We start from the raw sequence: 22,712 nt of genomic DNA, 5'->3' as shown, positions 1-22,712 counted from the left end.
CAAACGTTAGTTAGGGCCTTTCTATTTTAAGGTAGCGATACATAAAAACAAAAGTCAAGTTTTTGGTAAAGAAACCAAATATAATACGGAATTAATTTTACTGCGAGAGAGGGACTAAATATTTTAACAAAATTAAACAGCATCCGAAGAAGCTAAATCAAAATCCATCAATATTCAAGGAATTGAAAACATTCCGAATGAAAGATCTTACTGTCTTCTTATATTCGCTTCAATGTACACAAATTTTTAGCTAATTTTATGAAGAAATTTTATTCTTTGGTTGAAAGATCCTATTTTGAATATAAATTAATAAAGTAATGAAATTTGTATTATAATTTTTTTAGATAGTTATTTTTATTGGTATGTATTTATGTATGTATTTTATTTTATTTAATATTTGTTGTTTTTTTTATTATAATTTCTTATGCAATTAGAACAATCAGTTAAGAATAATTAAATATTTTAAATTTGTATTTCACTAATTACGATTTCATTTAAATATTTAGAATAATAACACTAGGATCGAATTAAAACATTTACGTTTCCAACAAGCTGAACTCTAATTTGAGAGCAAAACTATTTTTCAAGTATTATGGCTATGAAAAGTCTATTTAAATCATTATAAAATTAATAAAATTAATATCTGTATACTTTAAATCAAATTTAGTATTTATTCTTACGCCAGTCTTCAAAATAAAAAAAAATAATCTTGCATTCGACCGCAGTGTAATTATTTAAGACAATTTTTTTTTAGTTTTATTTTTATGACATTCAAAATGAAACATACAACATGTGTTATGTATCAGTATTATCTGTTTCAATATTTCTATCATCATTTAATCAATAAATATGAATATGGAAATAATATTTGTTTTCATCATCATCATACATACATATATAATATATACATTTATAAAAATTCTAAATATTTGTTTTATTTTTATAATTATTATAATTTCATCTTAAAAATTATTTATTTTTTTTTTATCGATTTCACTTTCTTTGTCATATTATTTAAAACACACATCCACACATAAATAAAGTAAAATACAAAAATACTTAAACTCTAGCCTCACACTAAATAATGTCTTTTACTGAAAATTTGTTGTTAGTGTAATTTACTAAAAACTTTTTAAGTTAATTTTTTTTTTATAAGTAAAAAAAACATTTGGGATTTGGGGTTAACTTAGCTAATGATTTAAATACTTGTTTTCCTAAAAACTAATTGTAATTTATTAAATTCATATTATTTACAAAAGGATAGAAAGAAGAAATGAACATTAAATTAAAACTACATGTTTATTTCCTTATTTTTGTGTGCAAAGCGTAGGGGGGATGTACAAACTTTTTTCACATTTGCGGTCGAGTCCAGAGTTCACTTAGATCTTTCGGTCTCAATTTTCCAATGTCTTGAATAAAATTGTATATAAACATTATTAATATAGAATAATATGTATATGAAATCGACTTGTAAACATACCTAATTGCCCAGGTTTGGGTGAGGGCCATACAATATCAAATCTAGGTTGCACACTTAAAGCACTGCTTTGAGATGGCCTTAAAGATGTACTGCTATAATTTGGAATTAATTGAATGAAATATTTATTACATGTTGTTAGTGTGTTGAAATTGATTTAGAATATGAATTGGATTTGGTTACTACATGCCTATATGGATGTTTGAGGCAGCCATATACTTCGCGATAACGTCCGTAAAGAGTGCCATATGATACTCCCAAAATACGAGCTGCTTTTTTCATTTCAAGTCTTTTATTCTTTATAGCATCAAGAACCTGCAAATTAAAACGAAATATCAATTACAGTCAAATGTAATAAAGTGTGCCAGCGATATGAAGGGAATAAGATGATAATTGTTTTGTTTATTACATATTCACCCTTATCGTGGTTGGCGTAAACGTCTTACGCCTACGACTGTTTCGTACTAGATTAAAGATAAAATGCAAACTGTTTCTTTAATCTAGTACGAAACTGTCGTAGGCGTATGACGTTTACGCCAACCACGATAAGGGTGATTTATAATTTATCAAATCGGATAAATCGTTTTCAAAATTATGCTAAAATATTGTGTGAAGCCTCTTTTATTTGTTATATAACAGTTTAACACGACAACAATTAATATGCCACAGAATCTGAATTTAATTTTTTATAAAATCTCTTAGGGATTATTGTGTAATTTGATTCGAAAGAAAACATTTTCGAAATGCAACAAATGACACACAGAGGTTTTTAACGAAAAAATTGGTAATAAATCTAAATGATGTATGAACCAGAGCGGTAAATGAATCATTCATTTTTAAATTAAATGAAATTTGAATAAATTCAAATGAATTTGGTAAAAATGAATTGCAATTCGTTTTCAATTCATTTGAATTGAATTGATTTTGAATTAATTCAAATGAATTAGAAAAAAGAATTAGCTATTCATTTGAATTAAATTAATTTCCAAATCATTTGAATTGCCAATTCTTTTTTCTAATTCAATTGAATTAATTCAAAATCAATTCAATTCAAATGAATTGTAAATGAATTGGAAATCATTTCTGCCTAATTCGTTTGAATTGATTCAAATTTCATTCAATTAATTTTTTCAATTCAAAATTTAGCTAATTCATAATGAATTAAAATCAGAATAGAATGATTCATTTACAGTTCTGGTGTGAACGAATTGTAGAGGACATAAGCTTTATGAAAATTAAATTTGTGACCACAAACATATATATATTTCATAAAATAAAACTTTTTTATAAAGCTGTACAAAGTACCAGAGGTGGTCGACTTTGACACCCTGTATCTCACCTTGTCTTACAATAGGCTGGTCACAAATTTTTTTTTTTCAAACCTATTTCCTTCCCTACGATTCGTTCATACATCATTTGCAATCAGAACAAAAGTTTAGAAGATTCAGATTAATTGTACACAAGTATCTTAGGTTGATACACATCAGTATAATTCGAACCATTTTCTTTTTGAAATAATTTCCAAAATAAATCTCCTGTTCTTTCGGATTGCATATTGATATTTATGAATAAAAGATAAAACAAAAGTTCGTCTACTTTATCCAAACATTAATGGACAACAATTCAGAAACATGAACAAAGAAAATCCTATTGAATATCTTTAACATAAATACTAACCCTTCGAGTAAAAGGTTCCTCCCAGAATTGTGGCCGCCTGCCTTTAGCCAAATAGTCATCCATTTTAATGACATCCTGCCACTGAGACATTTCCTCAGTTGTCAAACGTAACTCGGCCTCGGTGAATTCTTCCATTTTAATGTCAACATATTCGTCTGGATGATGACCATTGGAAGCCGATGTCGATGATGTTGGTATTGAAGCCGTCGGAGCATGTATGAAATCGTGAGTCATTAAGATGCCGTGTTCATTGATCAGATAACCTTCGGGCACGTATTTGCCATAATGATGGGGATGATGTAGGGGCGGTGGTGGTGGAGCATGATGAGAATGTGAGTGGGAATGATGAGAGTGATGAGAATGATGGTGGTGTGATGAAGCTGATGATTTATGAGCTGCACTTGTAGATGGTGACGATGCCGATGAGGATGTAGCTGACGCTGTTGAATTATTAGTTGTAGTTGAGGATGTAGATGTATTTGTTGCACCTGCAGATGATTTCTCTTTTGTTGATTGTTGTTTGGTCTCAATTTCCTCCACAGTTTGTGGCACAGTGGCTGAGTCTACTGTCTCCAGTTCATCTTCGTTTTCAGATTTGTGCTGCAATGATTCCTCTTTGGAAGTTTTCCGTTTTAGCACCTTCATTTTGGGATGTTCTGGTGTAGATTCTTTAGAACGTTTTTCCGTTGATCGTTTAGCAGCAGTGTTATCATCATTTTCCTCTTTAATGGATTGTAGTTCATCTTCCTCCTCATCGTTGTGATCCAAAGGATCTTTTTGCTCATTTTCATGTTCTAATGAACTTGTTATCCATTCGGGTTCCGTGGCCGATTCATCATCCAGTACGTCGTCTTCATGTTGGATTCGTGAGGGTCGGTAACGTAAGCGTTGTTTCTGTTGTTGGATATGTTGTTGATAGACAACGGATGCTGCTGAAGGTGAATTTGGTCTGGAATGCTGAGATGTTACGCGGTGGTTATTCTGTTCATCATTAAACTGAGATCCTTCCAAGTATGAAGTGCTCTCGCCTTGATCGTTATAATGACCCAGTTTTCTGCTGCAAAATAAAAATGGTCGTACATGTTTACATTTAAATTTCACAGAGTTTATGTATGTTTACTTACACATTGAACACATCGTAGGCATCATCCAATGGAGGTCGACCACGTTTGCGTTTTGGTCCCATATACGAATCGATTGGAGAACTGGCAGCCGCTACTATCGACACAGCCGATGTTGGTATGGGAGTCAGTGTGGGCATGCGCGTAGCTATGGCTGAATGTTTTGGTGATGGAGTTTTCTGTTCACGCTCAGTGTCCGGTGATTGAGATCTGTGTGGTGCTTCGTGACCATAACTATCATAGCGATTCCGAGACTGTGGTGGTGAATGGAATTCTGTTTGTGGCGTAGGTGGTGGGGGTATATCCTCGTCGTCTCGCCAAGTTACTTCGGCCAGACCTTTTATTTTGAGATCATCGGCAGTTTTTAGTAATGATGCTAAATTCGCCTGAAACAATTAAATAATTAATGTTAAATATTTATCTATATAATTGTATAGTAAAATACATACATGTTCTACATTTATTTCGCCCTTGTACATAAATTCAATTAAACATTTGATATCGGCAAATGTAATATCTTTCATTATTATAATGGGATCTCGTTCACTGGCATAGTTCGTTAGGACCGTATCGAAAAATGTACTGCAGGCACACAACACAACTCTGTGGGCTCTAATCAATTGGCCCTCACAGGCCAAAGTTACATCACAAAAGCAGCCACGATCCAACAGTTGAGAGAACATGGTCTGTAAATTACTGTGATGGTATTTCCATCGCAAACAATACTGTTGCGGCAACATGATGAATTTTGTTAATCGTTTCTTGTTTCAGCTAAAAATAAAATGAAAATAAATGTTATTCAAATGATTTTAATAGATTTCAGCAAATATTTAAAAGTAAATACTTTAAAGGGTTTTTTTCATGGTTTAATTGTCTATAATATAAATAGCGCGAAAACTAGGTTTTTGACAACTGAGTTAGGTTTTTTGACAGGAGAGTTTCCGATCTATCTATGCTTAATACTTTTTTGATTTACACTACAATACTGTTTAATTTGTTTTAATACAAACTATTGAAGTCTGTTCTGTAAAATTTATATGTACAGTTTTTATTTTTAAGAAAAAAAGAAAATTCATTATTAAACTTCCAAAACCTGCAATTTCCACTGTCCGTTCTACATTTTATTAAAAAAAAATGTAAATAATGGACAGAAAAAAACTCAACTATCCCCTTTTGAAAAAAAGACGACCATTAAAGATGAAAAAAAGTCCATCAAAACAAATTTCAATATTTATTTTTTTCATTCAGGATGTTTTCATCCTTTATTTTCTTTAACATTTTTTATTTTAATTTTAAAGCAAAAAAAATGCTTCTCGTTAAAAATATAAAAATGCGACATAAAAAACTTTTATTAAACCAGAGAACGAACAAATATATATGGATGAGTATGTGTGCAAAAAAAAATGAACGTAAAAAAAGTAAAAACTGAAAAATATATAAAAATTTGTGAGAAATATATTGTATATAAAAAAATCTTAGTGCTGGTATAAAATATTTGTGCTACTACATACTACTCGTTCGTACCTTGCTGCCAACCATTCATTCCTTCAAACCCAAATGGAAAAAGTAGAACCCAACCAAAATCCAAAATCATAAACCCCATTCACCACCCACCCACTCATCTTAAAATATATGACAATGGGTTAAAAAAACTGTTGGGTTAAAAAAAATTCCACATAATTTTTATGTTTATTTTTTTATTTATTTTGTTGTTGTTGCTTTTTTTTAATAAACCAAAAAAAGGGGTTGCCTTTTAACAAATGTGATGCTGAATTTGCTTAAAAAACGAGGTAGAAAAACAAATATTAAAAAAATAATAATAAATAAAAAAATAGAAAAAGTAAACTTAAAAAATTATGAAGAAAATGTTGTAAAAAAAACAAAACATTAATAGGAACTGACATGTTATTCTTTTCCTTTTTCCAATTTGATGTTTTTTTTTATAGTTTTCATGTTTAATATAATTTTAGGATGTTTTATTCGTGGTAGCGAATAAAGAAAACAAATGTTGACATTTTATGACATCGTCTTAGTTTTATGTTTTTCGTAACGTTCTCAGTATTAAATAAACTGTATATTCTGAAGAATTTCACTTAATAATGAAAAATGGTATCTAGGAGTATTTATTTACTTAATGACGACAATTACTGAGAAAACAGGTACTTAAACTCAAATCCTGATAACTATTTATTAAAAAAACGCTCAGTACTTTACCACCAAAAGCTCTAAAATGTCTTAAAAATTATCATATTTGGATCACATTTGTATTAGCAGAAATATTGGGAAATAAAATTAAAATTGGAAACTAAATTTTCTCGATCATCATCATATTGGTTTACATAATTTGCATATACCCGAAAGTTCTTTTGATTAGATTGCTTTCAACTTATTTCATAGAATTTACGAGTATAGTCACAACTTTGATAGTTCAAAAGAGGACATAAATGAATCGTTTATTTCAAAAACCAGTTAAGAAACAAAAAATCCAAAATGTTGTAGGTCTATATAAATGTGAAAAAACTAAAAGATTTACAAGCTCTAAAACCCTACTTGGTGGAATATGAAGAGTTTTATGGTAATATGGTTTTATGCAAAAAAATGTCAAAAATTGTATGTCTTGAGTTACAAAATATTTATTTTGATAGATATCCCAAAATATCTCAGCTTTATTTAAGAAAAAAAAGCGGCCCATTTAAAAAAAAAATCTAAAAATTTTTTTTTAATATTTTTTTCGAAAGATTGAAGAAAGAGTTATTTAAACTATTTGGGACACATTTTGCTAAGAACAATAGGTAATAAGTTACATGGATGTGAAAAAAAACACCTGCTTGGCCAAATTGTCAAATTTCGACACCCTCTAACTCAGAGAGTTCTCCACCGATATTGTTGAAAAATTCGATTTCAAAAGTTGGTTTACTTGACATGAAATGCACCATATATAAATATGATGCAAGTGCAAGTTCGAAAAACTCAATACACTCACAGTTTTTTACTAACACAATCATATTTTTCATACTTGCAGCTCAGCTTGCAAGTAAATTCAAATCACATTTGAAGAAACAGTGTTACCAAGAATGAGTTTTATATCAATTTACTATAACTTTGTAAAAAAATAGCAGAATTTCTATATATCGCTCATTGGCTGTAACAACGTCATAACTCAAAATCCGGGTGTTTTGAACTGAGTAATACAAAATATGTCCCGTTCTTTAGTCTTTCATATAGTTTTATCAGTTTTAAAAAAAGTCAATTATTTTTAGTATGAGAGTGTTTTTTGTTGTAAATGTCAAAATGAAAATTCATTTTTTCTCGTATATTTGACAAGATTAGAAAGATCTATCTATCTATCTATCTATCTAATATTTAAATCAGGTTTTATTTCAGAAATCAATTGATTCGTTGACAATTTATTTAAGAAATAGTAAAATGTCATAAAACATTCAAAGACACTTTTCTCGAAATTACTTTTTTGGAATTATGACGTTGTTGCAGCAAATGAGCGATATTTAAAAAATAAAAAATGACACAAATATACAACAACACATATTAATGATATTTTTAAACATAAATTTCATTATTTAAAAAAAAAATTAACGAAAATATTTTTTTCAGTAATTTTTCGCATGAAATTTACAATAGTGATGGTTGTTTTTTCAGAAACCAGACAAGAGCAAACTTTATATGAAAACCTTTATTGAAAACTATATTCCTTAATTTAAAATTTTCAAAAACATGACCATTTACTAGAGTCTCTTGTTTGGTTTTAAACGAAACTTCGTTTTTCAAAGACTAAAGCTACGTACACACGGTTGTCAGATTGTCAGACATGCTCAGGAAATGGATAACACAACTATGAAAACTTACGTTGAAACATATGTGTGTTAACCATTTATTGAACATTTTCTGGCAATATTGTAAGAATATGACAACCGTGTATACGTAGCTTAACACCGATAACTGACAATTATTCTTCGGTTTTACTTTTTAAACTATTTTCAGTAAAAAAAATAAATTAAGAAGTGAAAAACCTTCTTGTAATTTTATAGGTAATTTCAAAAACAATTGCCCAATTCACAATTGATGTCGTGGTGTTGTAGCATTGTATGTCATAAATATTTTTCAAACAAATTTTTCGAAACAAAAACAAAATATTAATAAAAAATATTACGACATACAACGATACAACGCTACGACACCAATTGCGAATTGGGCAAATATATTTAGGATTTTAGATTCTGATGATTCATCCAATTTCAGTGGATCGTAGTAGAGTAGCTCAAAATGATTTTTCAAGCTCTTGATGAGTTAGACAAAAATCTTCATGGAGTAATGCCTCCAATTATTGGTCATCAGATTTTTTTGGCTGACCTGGGCGATCTTTGTCTTCAGTGTCAAAATCACCACTTCTGAACCGAACAAACCATCTCTCGCACGTTGAAATTAATGGAACACATTCACCATAAGCTTTGGTGAGCAATCGGTGTGATTCAGTGACACTTCTTAATCAAATTAAAGAAGTTAAGCAATAATTTATTTTATTTGTCAGAATTAAATTTACTAGAAAAATTACAATTATCTTAATTTTTTGGGGAATTTTAAGCTATATATTGAATATTTGCAAAAGTTTCCATTGTATTTTCATCCACTGTATGCCCTCTAGTTAATTAGTTTTAAAAAATATTTTGCTTAATTCAATAAATTTGGTGTTATTTTCAATATTTTTTGATTCATTAACATTTCTTTGTTTAGCCATTACTTAATTACTTCTAAGTAATGCAGATTGTAAGTAGTAAACATTGAAAAGTAAGTTAATCAGTAATAACTTTTAACTACCAAGTTTTTGCTAGATAATTATAAATTAAATTTACAACAACACTTAGTACATTCATATTATTTTTCTTCCTATCTCATCAGCGCCTACAATAAATGATATAAAAACAACAACAAAAGCAAAAAAAACATTAGGAGTTGCCAGAAGAAAAAAAACAAACCATTCTAACAGTTTTTTTTCCGTTGCTGTATTTTGTGTCCTTTATTTTAATTTTTGCTGTAAATTATTTTGAATTTATTTTAATGACTCTGTTTCTGTAATTTTTTTTCATGGATTTTTTTTTTTACTATTTTTTATATTTCTTTTTAATGTGAAGGACCTGGAAGCAATGACATTATTTAAAATGGAAAAAAAAGTAACATAAAATTTAACTTTTTTATAGAATTTTTTTTTATAACATAGAATGTCGTATATAAAAGTAATTCGGTCTAAAAAAAGGGTATTTTTTCATACAGTTTTTTCTCTTTAATTATAATACACCTGCAAAAAGTAAAAAAGGAATATTTGTTGCATTAAAATGAAAATGTGTACGTAATATAAGATACAGGTGGTTGCATAGAAAACAAGAGAGTGGTTGGATTTGAACGAATGAAAATTAAGCATTTTTGGAAAAATTGAGAAATTAAATTCTCATTTAGTTAAACAATTTTTACGTATAAGGAAATGGCAATTATTTCTGATAGTTATGGAAAATTAAATTTTTGTTCGGTATCAAAGTAATTTTCCAATACATATGTACATAGTACTTTTTTCAACCTCAGAGTACTAACATGAAAAATTTTAATTATTTGCCAAATTTATCAGGTATAGACATATGTTTATATAAATTTAATCATTCTATAAATTGTTTAAGCTATTTTGTAATGGATTTGAATTAAAGAAAACTTGAATAATTCAATAAGGAATTAATTCTCCAAGGTATGAATTAAATATGTTTGAAGTAATAAGGAATTATGCCTATGAATTCTTTTATGGAATGGTTAAGAGACAAAATTTAATTAGATTTTAAAAAATCAGGAATAAATTTTTTTTGAAACTTTGACTATATTCAAAACATTTTTTAGTGTAGTTAAAACCACTCCATACTATTCAAAGCAGTATTAAAAATTTCAAAATTATGTATATTATTTCATAAATAATGAATTGAATTGTACTGAAAAATACAACTCTGAAAGTTGTTATTTTTTAGTATTGAGAACGGTTATATATAGAATAGAAAGAAACAAAATAAAATGTCAAAATGGTTGTGGTTTGGTAAGAGGGAGAAATATATATCATAACCTGTTGCCTATTGAAAATTATATTTTTTATCTCGCTCTGGCAACCACAACAATTGAAACGTTTATTTCAAAAACCACTCAAGCAACAAAAAATCTAAAAATTGAGTTATTGGGCGATTACTGTTTTGTAAAGGTAAATGCATAGTTTAATGGAAACAAATTAAATACTGTACCTTTTTTGTGGTTAAGCAAAGCAGATAAATCAGGGTTTAGTGCAGAAAGAAGTCAAGTGACAGCGCTTGACTTGCTCTACTAGGCCCCAATCTATTTTTTTTCCTAATGTAGGTCTTAATAAATGTGAAAAAATAAAAGATTTACAAGCTCTAAAACCCTACTTGGTTGGATATGAAGAAATATTTTGCAATGGCCCACAACGGAAGCAGAATGCACTGTAGAACGAGTGTATGATGACGAATAGGTATTTCAGAACAATAAGCTAATTTCATCCCGATCAGAAGACATCGATTTCAAAAGTTGACATGAATTCCCCCATATGTATATTAGAGTGACAATCAGTTGTATGGAAAAAATTTTTTGTTAAAATTTTGAAGAGTGCCGGGTGGGTGGAATATTGTGACACTATGCCTAAAAGTTAAGTGCTGAAAATTTGAGCCAAATCGGTCAACGATTTCTGGACGCGCATCGCGGTCAAAGTTCAGATATATGCAAAATTATACTATTTATATGGAATAAATAGGTGAAACTCGTTAAATTTCTGCATTGTTTTCTAGAAATGTATAGATTTATTTATATTAATGAATATTACATTAAAAAATTTTTTTTGGAAGTTAACCCTGCATCTCCTTTGGGTCAAAATGACCCAAAAACTGTATTATCGCCAAAATTGAGGAAAAATGCAAATTTTTCAGATATTTTAAAAATTTTGCTACTAAATAAATACTTTTGCAATTGAATGCAAAATAATCGAAATGTGTACGTAATTATCGTTGTAATGAGATATAAATGACAAAATTTGGTTAAAAAATTTTGAAGTTATTACAAATTCGCCAGACCATTAACGTGTTTCAGGCCACTTGAACAAAAAATTTAGGAAAAAAAATTAACATATTTCGAGAAAAATTAAAATAAAAGCTAATTTTTATTTAAAATATGTCCGTATTTACTTCTGTATGAGTTTTTGTCTTCGTAGGATACCGTTAACCTATTCGCAGGTATGGCCAAAAAAAATTATTTTTTTTAACGGCTGTTTCAAATCTCCATTTTCAAATTTTTAAAAATTTTGTTAAACAAATTTCAGAATTTTTTGATCATCACATGGGGATTTATTGAGATCAAAATAGGGAATAAAAATATGAAAAAATTATGTCAACACCTCTTACAGTTTTTCCGTACCTGCGATTTAAATTTTGCGATTTTCAAGAAAAACTATTTTTTTGTCCATATTTAGGCGAATGAGCCCAATTTCCTTAATGTTATAAATTTTAATTAAAACCTATTCATAATATTATAGTCCCTGTAATTTTAAATATGGTCTGAAAGTTTTACTAAAATCGGAAAACGATAACCTTAAATCGTGAAGGTCAAAGGTCAAATTTTTCAATATTTGGAATTTCTAAAGAAAAGATAGCGAAATGTTATATATTTTTGGGCCGATTTTAATGAGACTTGAGCAAAATATACATTGGAGTCTAACATTTACAACAACAGTGCAAAAATGGATTTAGTCCTTTAAGAGCACTTGGGGTCAAAATGGCTGTGTTTTTCGTGATTTTAAATGTTGAGGGTAATTTGGACCCCAAGTGCTGCTAAAAGTTAAATTCCATTTTTGTGCCGTTATTTTAAATTCTGGACTTTAAGTTATACTTTCCTCAAGTCTCATTAAAATCGGCCCAAAAATATATAACATTTCGCTATCTTTTCTTTAGAAATTCCAAATATTGAAAAATTTGACCTTTGACCTTCACGATTTAAGGTTATCGTTTTCCGATTTTAGTAAAACTTTCAGACCATATTTAAAATTACAGGGACTATAATATTATGAATAGGTTTTAATTAAAATTTATAACATTAAGGAAATTGGGCTCATTCGCCTAAATATGGACAAAAAAATAGTTTTTCTTGAAAATCGCAAAATTTAAATCGCAGGTACGGAAAAACTGGAAGAGGTGTTGACATAATTTTTCCATATTTTTATTCCCTATTTTGATCTCAATAAATCCCCATGTGATGATCAAAAAATTCTGAAATTTGTTTCACAAAATTTTTAAAAATTTGAAAATGGAGATTTGAAACAGCCGTTAAAAAAAATAATTTTTTTTGGCCATACCTGCGAATAGGTTAACGGTATCCTACGAAGACAAAAACTCATACAGAAGTAAATACGGACATATTTTAAATAAAAATTAGCTTTTATTTTAATTTTTCTCGAAATATGTTAATTTGTTTTCCTAAAATTTTTGTTCAAGTGGCCTGAAACACGTTAATGGTCTGGCGAATTTGTAATAACTTTAACATTTTTTAACCAAATTTTGTCATTTATATCTCATTACAACGATAATTACGTACACATTTCGATTCTTTTGCATTCAATTGCAAAAGTATTTATTTAGTAGCAAAATTTTTAAAATATCTGAAAAATTTGCATTTTTCCCGAATTTTGGCGATAATACAGTTTTTGGGTAATTTTGACCCAAAGGAGATGCAGGGTTAACTTCCAAAAAAAATTTTTTAATGTATTATTCATTAATATAAATAAATCTATACATTTCTAGAAAACAATGCAGAAATTTAACGAGTTTCACCTATTTATTCCATATAAATAGTATAATTTTGCATATATCTGAACTTTGACCTCGATGCGCGTCCAGAAATCGTTGCCCGATTTGGCTCAAATTTTCAGCACTTAACATTTAGGCCTAGTGTCACAATATTCCACCCGGCACTCTTTGAAATCTAAGAAAAAAAAATCGGCTGTCACTCTAATGTATATGTATGAATATGATGTTAAACTTTTTAAAAAGTTCATTTGTCATTTTACTTTTGAAGCTCCTAATAAAACTAGAATATTTCTTATAAAATGTATAATAGTGATGGTTGATTGTATCAGAAATCAGTCAAGTTAATATAGATTAAAAAAAAAGTTTTATGTTTAACAAACAGTTAGTTACACAAATGGATAACTTTCATACGAAAAAATATAAATTTTGTAAAAATAATTTTCAGTTTGATAGGAAGTTTTTTTTGATTTACTCAAAATCGATCAAGGCGTATTAACAAGGTGAGTGCGTCCCGGCAACAAATACAACAATGAAAAAACAACAGGCAATTTGTTTTTGTTAAAATGTACGGTAAATGTCAAAATCAAGGCGAATTAAAATTTTACTATGTTATTTACAATAACAAATGTAAACATAAACAAAGTTTGACATATAGTGTACATAAAACCACAGCGAATTAAGAAACAGCTGATTTTATGCACTCACCTTGTTAATACGCCTTGAAATCGATAATTTGTTGCTTGACAGGTTTTTGAAATAAACGATTCAATTAAAAAGTGGTTGTGCACGTCTAAATAACCATAATCTGTGAATCAAATACTCAATACTTTCAGAACTTTAGTTCGTAACAGTTGTTTTTTATTTTTGTTCGATTCTATTTGAATTTCTTTTAAAAATATCAGGGTTTAAAATTAGTTAAACGTTTTTTACATTTGACTACCGACTGCGCAATAAATATGAATCGTTTTCATATTAATGTGCACAAATACTGAAAATATACAAACTATAAACCAATGCCATATATGCACAAGCTTCATGGTAGAAATATTTGTCGCAGTTTTTCCAAAAATATTTTGCCTTACAAAATATTTTACGTTGCAGCTAGAAGACAAAATGAAAATTTTGCATTTTTAAATCTTTTGCTGCCTAAATATATGTATATTTTTGGTTAGCAAAAACAAATGAAATTGCTTGTGTATAATATACAAAAAATTACTACAAAAACATCATACATGCAAACAAATTGCAGCGTGAAAACCATAAACTGCAAACGATATGCGCAGTGAAAAATTCAAACAATGAAAATATGGAAGATGCTAAAAGTAGACTGCCAAACCATACGAAGTTGAAAAATGTAAAATACGAAATTGTGCAAAGTTAAAAATGTTTAAAGCGAAAATGTTTATTTTTAAAATATTTCCGCCGCATATATGGTTTTGTTTTGCCGCATATAGTCATTGAGTAGAAAAATGTGAAAAAAACTATGAAGTTGATTTGGGTGTACAAAATAAAAATTGTATTGAAATGTGTGTTAATAAAGAATTTTAGTGCAATAAAATAGAAGTTTTATTTTTTGAGGTATGTAATTGTATGTATTGTGAAAGATAAATTAAATTAAATAAGATTCTGGACAAAGGATAGCTATTGAATTTTTTGATTGATTGGCTTTTTTAATTCGAATTCAAATGTATTCATGCTGGTGGTAATAGGAGTCCAGAAAAATTAGTAAGAAAAAAAATAATTTTGTATGTAAAGCGGTTAAAAAAGGATATATAATGCAACAACAAAATGTGACAACAACAGCCAAATACCATAAATAACAGGATCATTCATTTTATGAATAAAATCTATCATAATAAAGTGTTGTACATTCAAATGTTTCCTTTCGTAAAATTTGTAACAGGAGAACAAACAAAAAAATAAGCAGCATAGAAAATAATTGTGGAAGAACAATTTTATGTGTAAGATATAATCCTTTTTTCTCCTGCTACAAAATCACTCACGATCACGACTGAACCTATTTATGTATTTGTTTATGATTTTTGCATAAATTGTTGTTGTATGTACACACATACAGCAATTTTATATCATAATTACCTACTTGTGTGTATAAGTTGATGTTGTTGCAGTTAATTTCCTTTTGCTACTGTTGTAATTATACCTGTGCCTTTTTTGCATTAAATCTTACACATAAAATTGTTCTTCCACAATTATTTTCTATGCTGCTTATTTTTTTGTTTGTTCTCCTGTTACAAATTTTACGAAAGGAAACATTTGAATGTACAACACTTTATTATGATAGATTTTATTCATAAAATGAATGATCCTGTTATTTATGGTATTTGGCTGTTGTTGTCACATTTTGTTGTTGCATTATATATCCTTTTTTAACCGCTTTACATACAAAATTATTTTTTTTCTTACTAATTTTTCTGGACTCCTATTACCACCAGCATGAATACATTTGAATTCGTATTAAAAAAGCCAATCAATCAAAAAATTCAATAGCTATCCTTTGTCCAGAATCTTATTTAATTTAATTTATCTTTCACAATACATACAATTACATACCTCTAAAAATAAAACTTCTATTTTATTGCACTAAAATTCTTTATTAACACACATTTCAATACAATTTTTATTTTGTACACCCAAATCAACTTCATAGTTTTTTTCACATTTTTCTACTCAATGACTATATGCGGCAAAACAAAACCATATATGCGGCGGAAATATTTTAAAAATAAACATTTTCGCTTTAAACATTTTTAACTTTGCACAATTTCGTATTTTACATTTTTCAACTTCGTATGGTTTGGCAGTCTACTTTTAGCATCTTCCATATTTTCATTGTTTGAATTTTTCACTGCGCATATCGTTTGCAGTTTATGGTTTTCACGCTGCAATTTGTTTGCATGTATGATGTTTTTGTAGTAATTTTTTTGTATATTATACACAAGCAATTTCATTTGTTTTTGCTAACCAAAAATAGGCAGCAAAAGATTTAAAAATGCAAAATTTTCATTTTGTCTTCTAGCTGCAACGTAAAATATTTTGTAAGGCAAAATATTTTTGGAAAAACTGCGACAAATATTTCTACCATGAAGCTTGTGCATATATGGAATTGGAAAATAGTATTTATATTTTTAGTATGTATACAATGAAATATTATCTTGTTAAATATTTGTTGCAGTTTTCATGTAAAATTATGAATTTTTTTGCAATTTTTTGACTAATATAGTAGTAATTTTAAACTCTGAAAAATATTCTACATTTTTCATTTATACGTTGCAGGAATTTCAATTCAATATTTTTATGTACATGTGTAAACAGATCTATATATTTTTCTCCTTTTTACCGTTTTCATGTACTATATACCCTGTATTTTTTTTATTAAAGCAACTTTTATATAATCCCGTAAATAAATGAACATTTTTTTTAATATAAATTTCTTTTTTTTTAATACCTACATACATATATTTTTCATTTTTATTTTATGTCAGAATTTTTCATTTTATCACATTGAAACATCCTTTTATCCTTACAGTATTAAAAAAAAATAAAGTACAAGAAAAACAAGAAAACTCAGTAGAAAAAAAATTTTACAAAATGAAATTTTTTCTAGTTTGAAATTCCTCTTAACATTTTTGTTGATTTTATATGGTATTTTTGAAAAGCTGCCAAGGCAAAATTACAAAAAAGCTACAAAAACACATACTTTTAACTAAAAAAAAAAGAAAAAAATCCAAAAGGATATTTCAACTTTGCCAAAAAAAAGAAGGAGAAATATTTTTTCAAGCTATAAAAAGGCATGTCCTTTTTATAGCCCAAAATAATAAAAAAATATACAATATATAATAAAAAAGAACCACCCACATTATTTAGCCCAATTTTATTTTGGTACTCGTTGCTGTTGTTGTCGTTGTTATATTAAACCAATATTTAGTAAAAAGTATGTGAACCACATGAAGGAAAATACATAGCAAGGGTCGTCCCCTTGGATGTTTTAATACACAAATAACACAATTTTCCTGGCATTTTGTTTCTTTTTAAATCCCTTTTTTAAATAACTAAAATATATTTAATAGAGGGTTACGTCCTCTTAAAAATATTTATTTATAAATTTCAGAATAAAAAAATATCTCGCACACACACATACACATACAATATATAGGAAAACCCTTAGTCATAAACTTTAGATTTTTGCAAAATATAAAAGAAAAAAAACGAAAACGGAAAAAAGATTGCTGATATTCCTACAAATGCCACTCAACCGTTCTTTTTTCAGTTTAATTTTTTTTTTCATCTAAAGCTTTTGATTTTTTTTATATATTTTTTTTGGAATCGCGTGGAAAACATTTTCTTTTATATTTTTCCATCACAGCTTGGATGGTTTGTTTGGGCTTTTGTGTTCATTTCTCGTTAAAAAAAATAATAATAAAAAACACAAAATAATACAAACATACTGAGAACGACGATAAAGAAGGCGACGACTAGAGGTAGAAGGTGGGGTAAGAGTGGTTTTTGGAGAAAAAATTATAAAAATAAAAAAATGCCATTACAACATATAAAAAATGACAGCAACAACAACTACAACAGCGGCAGAATGAAGGAAAAACGTAGAGCAAAAAAAAAAAAACATCAACCATTTTTTGTTATTATTTTTTTCGCTTTAATTTTTGTATTTGTTTTTTTTTTTTGCTTAAAGATATTTGTTGAGTTTTTTAATAAAAATTTTTTCATTTTTATCATGTTTTATTTTTGCAATTTTATCCTTTTTTTCTGAAAATATCGATTTTTATGTCATGATAATAATGAAAAAAAGGTGCTCCTGTTTTTTATTCAGCCAATCTCTACACTGACAGAATTTTGCAATTTACATACATATATTGTACATATACATTTGTACATAAGTAATTAATATACATATGTACATAAATTATTCAAAATATCATTTGATTTTCAGAAATTATTAACAGGTCAAAATTATTTAAGGACATTTGCTTATGAATTGATAACTCAGGTGCATATTATGAAATAAATTCGATTTTCGACTGTAGTCGAAATAGCTGATCGAACGAATTGTTATTTGGTATTATGGCGCACATTCGTTGCTTACAAAAACAAATAAAATTACAAATACTTACATTTTTAACAATATTTTTAATTTTATTTGCAGTGTCGAAAGCAAAATTGTGTTCGTTGAAAAATTCGATGCACAACGAAATTTTCGACAGCGATGCCAACTTATAAATGAATTTTACATTCGATAGTCGATATTCGATGGCCAACGAATATCGTTTGTCGAATGCAACTCATAATAGGGACCTCAATCCCTCATGATTAGAATTTCATCATTAAATTGATCATTAATTGAATAAAATTTATGGAGAATAACACAGTGCAACACAAAAAAAATAACCATATACGGACACCACTGCGTGATCATAGACCAAAAACTAAAAGACCCGTGTCTCCTAGTTTTGCCCAAATCATGCACTTTTGTTTATGGGCCCCCAAAGATTTGGGGCCTTGGTGTCATTATTGCAAAAAATTTATCATTTTCTCAGGCTCATATCTTGCAAATAGTTCGGAATTTTGATTTACTCTCTGAGGCAAAATCAAAAAAAACTTCATCTTCCAGATCAAAATCGCAAAAAACTTTAAAAAATTAAATTTTTTTACCTTTTTTCCCCTTTTCAGGTCCATTTAGGTAGATACATATAAGTTAGTAAGAAAAAACTAAAGGAAGTGTTTTGGACCATAAACTATTATAAACTAAAGCATACTTTTAGGCAGTTTAAAAGAAATAAGTTCTAAATTTATTACGAATTTTTTAATGTTTTTTTGCGATTTTGATCTTAAAGATGAAGTAATTCGAGATTTGTGATTAATCAATTAATCTAATATGGCGTTTAATAAGATATTAGATTAATCAAACATTTCGATTATTCATAATTAATTGAATAATTTTGATTTTGATTGTTCAAAGTTCATGAATAATATTGATATATTTTTTTTTGTTTATTTAAATTTTCAAATTTGAAAAATCATAATTCAAGTTAATTCATTAATTATAGTTCTAGTTAATCAGAATTTTTGATTATTCGATTAATCTCACAACCCAAATATGAAAAAAAAAATATTGAGCTTACGTCTCTAATACACGGTTGTCACATTCTTACAAAGTTGTCAGAAAATGTTCAATAAATATTTAACAACCATGGCCCATAATCATAGTCAAAAATAAAGTACATTTTAAGAGAATTAAACTCGACTTTACTTAAGAGTGGACTTTAGGTCTATCATAAACAAGTTAAAGTATACTTCTGACGCTGAAGTCGACTCTAAATATAAAAATAGCTGAAGTTGTTTTTAACTCATTTAACAACAGCATAAGCTGTTCTTCACCAAGTAAAAAAGTTCGACAAAAAGTCAAAAATGTTTATGCAATTATTGAACAGTTATCAATAAAATTAGAACCAAAATATCCTAATTATGATATTAATTTTATTTTTTCCATTTTTACACCACAATTTGCTTTTTTCTTTAGATTTCGCTGTTACTTTTATTGTTTACCTTTTTTTTTTTTTAAATTTTCTATGCAGCTGTTCAGCGGTGCCACTTGTCTATATTTTGTTGTATATTGTATGAACACATTTTCTACATTTGAGGTGGCACCCAGTTAAAGTCGGTTCAATTTAAAACACACTTTAATTTTGACTATAGTTGCAAAATAATTAAAAGCTGGCTTTTATTTTAAAGTTGTTTCTAAAAAGAACCGACTTTAGTGTTTGACTATGATTATGGGCCCATATGTTTCAACATAAGTTCTCATGGTTGTGTTAACCATTTTCTGTTACATATTTTTTATATATTATGTGATTAAAGCCTTACTATGTATTTATTTATATCCATTTCATCCAAGTTTTTTTTTAAGTGTATAAACATAATTTTTTCTCACACAATTTTTTTTAATGTAGGAAAAAAACGTGAAATTTGTTCATTAAAGAAAAAATGTGTGTTTTTTTTCTTATCGTATGTTTGTATGTATATTCACGAATACATATGTAATAAATAATATCCAGTGGAAGAAATGCTAGGACTTCACTTTTTAAGCCTTCAAAAAAGCATATTTACTAACTCTACCTTCTATCAGCCGTCTAACAGAAGCGAATATGCAAGGTCTTGGCTCGCAATGACACGACATATAAAACTGACACGATTTTGCAATGCAGCTGGGTTTCCTTGTGTCTGCAAAATAAGGCCTTTGGGAAAGCCTCTTTACTTTTTCCCGCTGGATATGCTTATTCATACACATAAACATAAAATTTATGTCAGTATTTGCTTCGCCTTAGGACATCAGGGTATAATAAAGTTAGATTTAACTTCAGGAGTACAAGGACTATTTTTGGAAAGCTTTAGCAAAGTTTTATTAGTCTCAAAATTAAACAATTACACTATATGTAGTTCAAAGTATCACTTTTTCCGTGCGAAATTAATAACTATTAGAGTATTGTACTGTTTGATACCAAAATTGGACCATAGGCTTAAATACTAATATTTGCAACAAATCTAAGAAAGAATTAACCCTTTGTTGACCATTAACCCATCAGAAGTAAAAAAAATGCTTTTGGTCAAATTAGTTGAATCAATTAACAGTAATTTAATTTTTGTAAAAACATTTGATTGAAAATATTAATTGAAATAGCAGATAAATCTTCGTTTTCTTCGTTCTCATAGTCTTTGTTAAGATTATTTTGGATATTTACAACTTAATAGCTCGATAACCTCTGGTGGAAGGCTGTTACTTTTATACCTTCGGATCGTCATTTTAACTTCGCAGTCAGAATTTCATTGTAATGTGAATATATGACACAATTTCTCATTTTACATTCACAGTGAATTGCGTTGTACTGCTCTGGAAGGAGTGGAATTGGGTTAAGGGGACTTGCAGAACACAACTTTTTAATTTTAGAAGGTCTTGTTGGGCTCGCTATAGTTTCTTAAAGAACTTCAGCGAAATCTGTTTCCCCTTGCTTCCGAGCTGATGTTTCTGCTGCACAAACTTATTAATAAGTTTACCCAACTATTGCGTTTGAAAGCTACAGCTCTTCTTTTTTACATATTCGGATTTACCACAAAGTCCTACAGCCAAAGAATTTTTTTCCGATATGCATTCGTAATCTGAAAGCATATATCACCATTAAGACATAGTGTTTTCATTTCGAAAATTTTCTTTCGCATTTTTGCCATTTTATTTCTAAGTAATTGCAGAAATTGCGGACTTTTTCATCAAATATTTTCTTACAACCCTCAGGAATAACAGGAGCACAAATTTTCTTCACAACATATTTAATAATGGCATCATACTTTGTGTCTTTAGGACGTTATTTTAACTAAATTTAAAAAAGTTAAATTTTTTTATAGCACAGTAACCTAGAAAAAATTAAATTACACAGAAAGCGCAAAAATGCGCAATTTGAAATAAACTGAATTAAATTCACAGCATTTCAATCTACACAGAAAAAATTATATTTCAATTCAAACATTTATCCCATATTGAACTAGTTTCAATTATTTCATAATTAAATCAAGTATTCATTTGCTCAAAAAAAAAAAATTTCTTGATATTTTCTATTGAATTTTGAGTTTTGAATTTGATAATTTTGACAATTGAATATACAATACAATTTTCGTTATTGGTTGAACTTTAAATACAAAAATTATTGAATAGATAATTTTCGTAATTGAAACACAAAAAATAACAAAAATGTGTTTTCAATTACGAAAATTATCTATTCAATAATTTATGTATTTGCAATTCAACAATAACGAAAATTGTATATTCAATTGTCAAAATAATCAAATTCAAAACTCAATAGATAATATCAAGAAATTTTGTTTTTGAGCAAATGAATACTTGATTTAATTATGAAATAATTGAAACCAGTTCAATATGTGACAAATATTTGAATTGAAACGGTTTAAGAAATAGTTTTTTCTGTGTATTCATTTCTTTTCATTTCAAGTTTAAATTTTTTAAAAGATTTCATGATGTTAAAGTTTTGTAATCAAAAGAAATTACTTTAAGGTTATGTTTAAAAATTGTCTTTTTTAGTATAAAGGGAAATAGTTTCCAAATATTTAGGAAAGAAAAATTAATTACTTACACGCCTCGTTGTTTTCCATTTTAAACTTTATTTAAATTATTCACACACTTTTCACAATTAACGGTTAAAAATTGGAAAAAAATTATCAAAACTTTGACTTTGAAGTCATGCTGCCAAGCAGTATTTGGTATTTTACAAAAATCAATTGCGAATTTGAATGCATTGAACTTTTAGTAACAGGTTGACATCAAAAAACAATGTATAATGACAACTTCGAAATTTGAATTTAGCACGGAAAAAGTGATACTTTGAATCAACTCGCTTCACTTGAAAAAATCTCAACAATATTTTAGATTTTTGTTTTTTATATGAAAATCTAAATCGGAATCTCTCCTGTCATAGAGTTGTTAAAAACTTAAGTTGTTAAAAACCTAAGTGGTGAAAAAGTATAGGTAAAAAAAAATATGTGAAATTT

The 22,712-nt window shown here is 28.0% G+C and overlaps 1 protein-coding gene across 2 annotated transcripts in view; it reads right to left on the bottom strand.

The window, feature by feature from the left end:
- Positions 1–323: 323 nt before the first annotated feature.
- LOC135956930 (protein tramtrack, beta isoform) overlaps positions 324–22,712 on the bottom strand; it is a 68,998-nt gene continuing 46,609 nt past the window's right edge. Inside the window, exons 2-7 of one of the 2 annotated variants that reach the window (XM_065507542.1) lie at positions 4,725–5,046; positions 4,279–4,661; positions 3,155–4,211; positions 1,668–1,792; positions 1,481–1,569; positions 324–1,409 (exon numbers count right to left, since the gene is read on the bottom strand). In XM_065507542.1, the coding sequence (XP_065363614.1) occupies positions 1,351–1,409; positions 1,481–1,569; positions 1,668–1,792; positions 3,155–4,211; positions 4,279–4,661; positions 4,725–5,015 (2,004 nt within the window). In that variant the 5' untranslated portion in view covers positions 5,016–5,046 and the 3' untranslated portion in view covers positions 324–1,350. Of the gene's footprint in view, positions 1,410–1,480; positions 1,573–1,667; positions 1,793–3,154; positions 4,212–4,278; positions 4,662–4,724; positions 5,047–22,712 lie in introns of both variants that reach the window. The other variant, XM_065507541.1, reaches the window with a different exon arrangement.

The sequence above is a fragment of the Calliphora vicina genome, chromosome 4 (assembly GCF_958450345.1).
Source record: "Calliphora vicina chromosome 4, idCalVici1.1, whole genome shotgun sequence".
In the NCBI taxonomy this organism is placed as follows: domain Eukaryota; kingdom Metazoa; phylum Arthropoda; class Insecta; order Diptera; family Calliphoridae; genus Calliphora; species Calliphora vicina.
Note: the sequence above shows the minus strand (reverse complement) of the source record. Positions and strands in the feature narration are given on the sequence as shown.